The sequence below is a fragment of the Cervus canadensis genome, chromosome 31 (assembly GCF_019320065.1).
Source record: "Cervus canadensis isolate Bull #8, Minnesota chromosome 31, ASM1932006v1, whole genome shotgun sequence".
In the NCBI taxonomy this organism is placed as follows: domain Eukaryota; kingdom Metazoa; phylum Chordata; class Mammalia; order Artiodactyla; family Cervidae; genus Cervus; species Cervus canadensis.
The window spans coordinates 6,274,603-6,282,269 of record NC_057416.1 but is presented as its reverse complement, the minus strand read 5'-3'; the positions used below and the strand labels follow the sequence as shown (position 1 = coordinate 6,282,269).

Below are 7,667 nucleotides of genomic sequence, written 5' to 3'. Positions count from 1 at the left end.
CTCTCTACTTTCAGGTTATGACTGTATTTCGTAGTCGACACCAGGATACTAATGAAGAAGGTCAAACTACAGACATCTTACAAATAAGACAGGATAAGCCTTGAGTTTTCTATGTTCAGCAGCCTATGGCATCATCGACTTAAAAATATGCACAACTTGAGAGTTGCAAGTTAAGTTTTATTTGGGGCAAAATGAGAACTGCAGCCTAGGAGGCAGTGACTCAGTTAGTTCTGAGAGACTGCTCCAAGGAAGCCAAAGGGGAAGTCAGGCTATATAAAGTTTTTTTTTAACAAAGGGAGCAGGCTGTCTGAACATCAAAGATCAGGTATCAGATTAGAAATTTAGCATTCTATGTCTGGGAAGATGCAAGCCTCTGGGCTCACTGAATTCATTCCCTTCATATGCACTTCAGCTCCCTGGGGCCAATCTTGTTTCCTTGTTCATCTTGCTGCCTATATTTCCCCAGCTTCTCAGCAATCACCAGGGTGAGGGGGAGGGGGGGGACATGGTGGGGGTGGGAGCATCTGCTTGATTGCAATTTAGGGAGCTCTTATTCACATATGGAGGCCAGAAATTACTGATGGCTGTGACATTTCTTGTTTATTAATATGGCAGGAGACATTTTCATTTCACAACGGCTATAGCCATCTTACATGTGACCCTGCAGAGAAGATTCTTAGGGTGCATCACTTATTTCCTTTTGAGGGGCTGGGGGTCACGTCCAGGTGAAGGCTGGGGCTTGAATTCTGATAGGTCTGGAAGTCTGGAGTCTCAAGGCTTCTTCTCCATCCTCAGATTGACCTACCTAGTGCTTGGATTGGCTGTGACTGAAATCGTGAGAAAGGCTCCTGGTGACTGAGCTGTTGAAGATGGAGCCCCTGGTAAGTAGTGATGCCTCCTCCTGAAATTACACCCCAAGTGCCATTAGATGGACAAGGTTTCCAAACTGGCTTCTATGTTCTAAGCACAAGCAGGCAGGGTTCAGATATCTGAGCTCAAATTACCTTTGTCCAGGACTCTGGGATAGTTATCATGGGTCAGATCTATCAATAACAAGAAACTAATCTCATTCTTTATAGTAAACAAATTTGAGAGCTTGCACTAATCTTGTGTATTTACAGAAGAGATAATAAAATTTCTTTTTACTTATTCAACCCTTGTCCTGATTGGTGAAAGATTAATTTGTTGACTGTTTTTGGATGTGAGGGGCTTAGGAGCAGTAATGGCAAGTAGTAGAGATCAGTGAGGAGAAGACATCACAAGCCCTGGAGAGTCAGAGGTTACAGCCCTGAGTGTAGCTAATCCAGTGTTATACCACCTGATGTGAGGCTTTTCAGTGTTGACAGGAACAGAAGTGAGGTTTGGAATGAAAAGGGAATCATTTTACATTTTTTCAGTTTGTAACCTCTCACTACTCAGTATGTATGCACTACTGAAAGTTACTGAAAAAGTCAACAAACTATCATTAGCATACTTTCCTCAAATCATGCATTTTCAGTTCAGTTCAGTCGTGTCCAACTCTTGGACCCCATGGACTGCAGCACACCAGGCCTCCCTGTCCATCACCAACTCCTGGAGTTTACTCAAATATGTCCACTGAGTTGGTGATGCCATCCAACCATCTCTTCCTCTGTCATCCCCTTCTCCTCCTGACTTCAATCTTGCCCAGCATCAGGGGCTTTTCAAATGAGTCAGTTCTTTACATCAGGTGCCCAAAGTATTGGAGTTTCAACTTCAGCATCAGTCCTTCCAATGAATATTCAGGGCTGATTTCCTTTAAGATGGACTGGCTAGTTCTCCTTGCAGTCCAAGGGACTCTCAAGAGTTTTCTCCAATACCACAGTTCAAAAGCATCAATTCTTCAGTGCTCAGCTTCCTTTATAGTCCAAATTTCGCATCCATACATGACTGCTGGAAAAACCATAGCCTTGACTAGATGGACCTTTTTTGGCAAAGTGATGTCTCTGCTTTTTAATAAGCTGTCTAGATTGGTCATAAATTTTCTTCCAAGGAGCAAATGTCTTTTAATTTCATGGCTGCAGTCACCATATGCAGTGATTTTGGAGCCCCCCCAAGTAAAGCCTGTCACTGTTTCCCCATCTATTTGCCATGAAGTGATGGGACCAGATGCCATGATCTTAGTTTTCTGAATGTTGAGCTTTAAACCAACTTTTTCACTCTCCTCTTTCACTTTCATCAAGAGGCTCTTTAGTTCTTCACTTTCTGCCGTATGAGTGGTGTCATCTGCATATCTGAGGTTATTGATATCTCTCCTGGCAATCTTGATTCCAACTTGTGCTTCCTCCAGCCCATTGCTTCTCATGATGTACCCTGCATATAAGTTAAATAAGCAGGATGACAATATACAGCTTTGATGTACCCCTTTCCCTATTTGGAACCAGTCTGTTGTTCCATGTCCAGTTCTAACTGTTGTTTCCTGACCTGCATACAGATTTCTCAAGAGGCAGGTCAGGTGGTCTGGTATTCCCATCTCTTTCAGAATTTTCCACAGTTTATTGTGATCTACACAGTCAAAGGTTTGGCATACTCAATAAAGCAGAAGTAGATGTTTTCTGGAACTCTCTTGCTTTTTTCGATGATCCAGCGGATGTTGGCAATTTGATCTCTGGTTCCTCTGCCTTTTCTAAATCCAGCTTGAACATCTGGAAGTTCACAGTTCATATACTGTTGAAGCCTGGCTTGGAGAATTTTGAGCATTACTTTGCTAGTGTGTGAGATGAGTGCAATTGTGCGGTAGTTTGAGCATTCTTTGGCATTGCCTTTCTTTGGGATTGGAATGAAAACTGACCTTTTCCAGTCCTGTGGCCACTGCTGAGTTTTCCAAATTTGCTGGCATATTGAGTGCAGCACTTTCACAGCCTCATCTTTCAGGATTTGAAATAGCTCAACTGGAGTTCTATCACCTCCACTAGCTTTGTTCATAGTGATGCTTCCTAAGGCCCACTTGACTTCACATTCCAGGATGTCTGGCTTGTACTCATATTTGAGAACGAATGTGTTGTTGTTGTTGTTGAATTGCTCAGTTGTATCTGACTCTGCAACCCCATGGACTGTAGCCCACCAGGCTCCTTTGTCCATGGGATTTCCCAGGCAAGGATACTGGAATGGATTGCTATTTCCTTCTCCAGGGATCTTCCTGACCCAGGGGTCATACCTGAGTCTTCTGCACTGGTAGACAGGTTCTTTACCACTGAGCCACCAGGGAAGTCTGGAAGGAATGTGTAGGGAGGAGTATTGTCTGCAAAGAAAAGAGAAAGACGAGTAGATAGAGTAAAACTAGGCTCTTGTATAGATTTTTTAAAAACTGAAGAAAACAAAGCCAATAACTAGGCTCCTTTCATCCTTCACCGTAGAGACAATGTTAGATTACAAGAGAAATAGGGATAGCTAAGGTCAAGGTCCCTGAGAATGCAGAGAGTGGGTGTCCTCCCACCACAGGAATAGCCAGTCTCAGTCTGTCCTTCACTGCAGCCTGAGAGTCCATGACTCATGCTGCTGAACCGTCTGACCTCAGAGTGTGTTCTGAACACCTGAGTCCTACAGTGCTGAGAGAGACAACATCTCCTGGTACCGAGTTCTGTATGAACCCTGTTCAGTTCTGAGAACACTATAGACAACTCTTTATGATTCTCTGACATTTGCATGATTAGTACAATAATGTTTTGTATTTAACATAGGTTTGCTAGGCCAGAAACCGTTCATACCACAATATATTGGGCGATTCAACACTCATAACAAGTTATGAAAGCAGTTTCTCTTTGGAGAATCAAAAGTTCCCCTAGGGACATAATTTACTTTCTGAGCCACCAGGGAAGCCCCTAGGGACATAATTTAAACCAAAAGTCATGATTTAAAAGTAGCCCATCATAGTTATTGTTTGTATTGTTGGAAATCTGTCCAGTTAATAAAAAAGAGAAACTTAATAATACATTTTCAAGTGAATATTTCATAATCACCTCTCTAGAAGTCCTAATTACCAGGTTATTGAAAAACTTCCAAATTATACTAAAACACACGTCATGTGATATTTCTGTAAAATAAGGATTCTTGAGTGTATAAGTATCCATGAAAGTACCTGAAAGGCAGACACCAGCTCAGTGCTGCAGGGAACCAGGGGGACCTCACATGGAGCATGATCATCATCCACCCAGTCCCCATCCTTCCTCAGCTGAACCTTCCCACTCTGGACAGCAGTAGAGGCTGCTCTGTCTAAATCAGAATATCCCTGATGTTTTAGGAACTGGTGACACTTGAAGATGTAGCCGTTGACTTCACCCAGGAAGAGTGGAGCCTGCTAGACAAGTCCCAGAAAAACCTGTTCAGAAATGTGATGATGGAAACTATTACACACCTGGTCTCTGTAGGTGAGTCTTTCAACACAGATGTACATGCATCTGTGTCCATTGCATTCATTCATTCGCTAAACAAGGATTTAAAATAGCTTCCCTGTGTCCCACTGCAACTGTTTCCTGATTCTCTGATATTCCTCATGACCACTTAAAAGGAAGATGTTTCTTTATGTGGCACTTTTCATCACCACAGTGAAAGGTTTTGTTGGCCAGGTTTCATTTTTGTTGCTACTCAGTTTCTAGACTCAGAACAGAACTGGGGATTCAATGGATATTTTAATGCATAAATAAAAGGATTAGATATTTTAAAAATAATTCTTCTGTTCCAATCACTTCTTGAAGGCTCGAGAGCAGAGCCCTGTATATGATATAATTTTGATTCTTCCTGTAAGATGGATCATTACTGGATCCTGTTTTTCAAAAATATTCAGCCCACTGTAGAGTCTTGATCTTTCCCATTTGGAAAAGACTGAGGATTCTGTGACCTCTCTCTGAACTGGTGCATGGGCATCAGCCCTTAGACAGCCTCACTGTTCTTGCTGGTGCTCTGGATTTCCTCCTGATCTGCTGAAGGACCTTTATTATTCTGTCTGGTGAAGATGTTGTTGCCTGCACTGACTTTCAATTATCTCTTTATTTTCCTCAGTACCTTACCTTGGGCTTCAGCATAGCAAAGGATAATTAGGCCAGACTCAAAATCCATACTTTTTTTTTTAATCAAACAGGCTATCAGATCAGCAAATCAGATGTGATTTTCCAGCTGGAACAAGGGAAAGAGTTGTGGAGTGAAGCAGGAGGCTTCCAAGGTCAGAGACCAGGTGAGCATCAGAGGCCTGGGCTTCACTGCAAAGAGGTTCTGTTCATTGAGTGACTAAGTCCTTGGAAGCAAAGCTGAAGGTTTTGAGACGTGAGTGATCTATCCTAAATGAAAGTGAGGACATTGGGGCATATTCCTCACATTTTTACCATTCTGTGCACCTATGATCCCAATTCATGTGTCTTCCTGCCACTTTCTTTTCTTTAAATACTTGTGAACTTGCTGCACTTAAACTTACACATAGTGATTCCTGTCTTGATCCTCTCATTTAATGTTTTTTCCATCTTTTTCTGACCCACTGTCTCTTCCCCACATTACATTTTTATATTTTAATCCTGGTTTTGTCTAATAGACAATGACTTTTAAAGTATTTTACTACCTTGAGTATTTCTTTGTTATATACACAGTTTCTCCATGTGAGTGCTAATTTTTGAAACATACTCACATGGAGGACTTTGCTATTTATCTATATTTCTATTTTCCTAATGCCATTCTAAAATCTATATTTTTTCCATTTCTTTAGGCAGTGAAAGACCCCATAGAGAACAAGAAATGATACTCATGCCAAGTGTCTACAGGAAGCACACATCCCCTACCATGGCAATGGTAAGTTTCATGGGTGGGAACCCCAGTCATCCAAATGAAAGACCCGGCAGTGAGATAAGTTGGTAATTGAGAACCATTGCCTATGTGTAATTTGAGATTGAGCTCTTTCTGAAAAAAATTTTGGGTAGTCTGAAATCAGTTAAGAATCATGAGCTCAAAACCACAACCAGTGAATTAAGGGGGAAAAGTCAGTTATAAAAACATTGCTCATCTTCAAAATTAATCTGATATTTGGGGTAGGAAGCTATAAAAGCAAATGTTTATGACTGCAGGGGAGTAACACAAGATATGTTTACATCTAACACTGGAGACATTTTAACAGGAAATTTACCAGCTGATGCTCTACAGTGACCATGCAGGCATATGAATGTCTGCCTGGTCTTGGGCAAAGCAGTAACAGTCTCATATCTCCTTCTCCAAAGCAGGTTTCTCACTCGCAAGGGAATTCTGCTGGATGTACTGATCTGAGTGATGAATTTACTCCTACATCTTCACCTCAATATTCAACAGTTCCCTTAAAAAGGAAACATAATGTCAGCAAACAGTGTGAAAAATCACTTAGTCAAGGTTCATTCCTTAATGGACAGGGTCACATTCACATTAGAGGTAAATCATGTCAATGTGCTCTGTGTGGAAAAGTCCATAGTAATTGCTTTAGACTCAGAGGACACAAGATAATTCACACTGGAGAGAAACCATTCAAATGTCAACACTGTGGGAAAGTCTTCAATCAAAGATTCTCCTTGAAAGAGCATGAGAGAACTCATACAGGAGAGAAGCCCTATGAATGTCCTCTATGTGGGAAAGCCTTTAATAATTACTCTAGCATCAGCAGACACAAGAAGATTCACACTGGGGAGAAACCATTCAAATGTCAACTCTGTGGGAAAGTCTTCAATCAAAGTTGCTCCTTGAAAGATCATAAGAGAACTCATACAGGAGAGAAGCCCTATAAATGTCCTCTATGTGGAAAAGCCTTTAGTAGTTGCACTAGCCTCAGCAAACACAAGAGGATTCACACTGGAAAGAAACCATTTGAATGTCGACTGTGTGGAAAAATCATCAATGGAAGATTCTCCTTGAAAGAACATGAGAAAGCTCACAGAGGAGAGAATGGCTATGAATGTCATCAGTGTGGAAAAGTCTTTAGTCATTGCTCTAGGCTCATACGACACAAGGTGATTCACACTGGAGAGAAACCATTCAAATGTCAACAGTGTGGGAAGGTTTTCAATCAAAATTCCTCCTTGAAACAACATGAGAAAAGTCACACAAAAGAGAAGACTTATGAATGTCATCAGTGTGAGAAAGTCTTTAGTAGATGCGCCAGCCTCAAGAGACACAGCATGATTCACACTGGAGAGAAACCATTCAAATGTCAACTGTGTGGGAAAGTCTTCAATCGAAATTCCTCCTTGAAAGAACATGAGAGAACTCACACAGGAGAGAAGCCCTATGAGTGTCATCAGTGTGGGAAAGCCTTTCCTCAAAGAAGGGACCTTAATTCACACAATAAAATTCACACTGGAGAGAAACCATATCTATGTCTTGAGTGTGGGAAGTTCTTCCGTTATAGTTCTGGGCTTTCTATGCACAAGAAAATCCACACAAGAGTGAAAGCACGTTTGCCTTGTGTGTAAGAAGGCCTTCAGTAAATATAATAAACTGAGAGAACATAGAGAACCCACAGCAGAGAGCAGCCCTATGAATGTCAGCTCTGTGGAGAACACTTTGCTCCTGCTTTTTCCCTTAGACAACACAAGGGAACCCAGCACAGGAGAGAAAAGCAGAAGGGCCCTCCATAGATGTTCTAACCTGAGGTGATGTAATCAACATGGAGGCTCCTACAGGCATCATACTCCATCCACAGTTCA

General features: G+C 41.6%; 1 protein-coding gene across 1 annotated transcript; it reads left to right on the top strand.

The window, feature by feature from the left end:
* The first annotated feature begins 869 nt into the window (after window positions 1-869).
* Window positions 870-7,433, top strand: LOC122432285 (zinc finger protein 253-like). Its single transcript, XM_043454085.1, has 4 exons — window positions 870-881; window positions 4,259-4,385; window positions 5,096-5,188; window positions 6,433-7,433. The coding sequence occupies exons 1-4, from the start codon at window positions 870-872 to the stop codon at window positions 7,431-7,433; spliced, it is 1,233 nt and encodes a 410-aa protein (XP_043310020.1).
* The last annotated feature ends 234 nt before the right edge of the window (window positions 7,434-7,667 follow it).

Excerpts from the sequence above, each read along its gene's own strand:
- LOC122432285 (XM_043454085.1), top strand. Across the intron at positions 4,386-5,095 it reads TACACACCTGGTCTCTGTAG|GCTATCAGATCAGCAAATCA; the intron begins GTGAGTCTTTCA and ends TTAATCAAACAG. Across the intron at positions 5,189-6,432 it reads CTTCCAAGGTCAGAGACCAG|TCCATAGTAATTGCTTTAGA; the intron begins GTGAGCATCAGA and ends TGTGTGGAAAAG.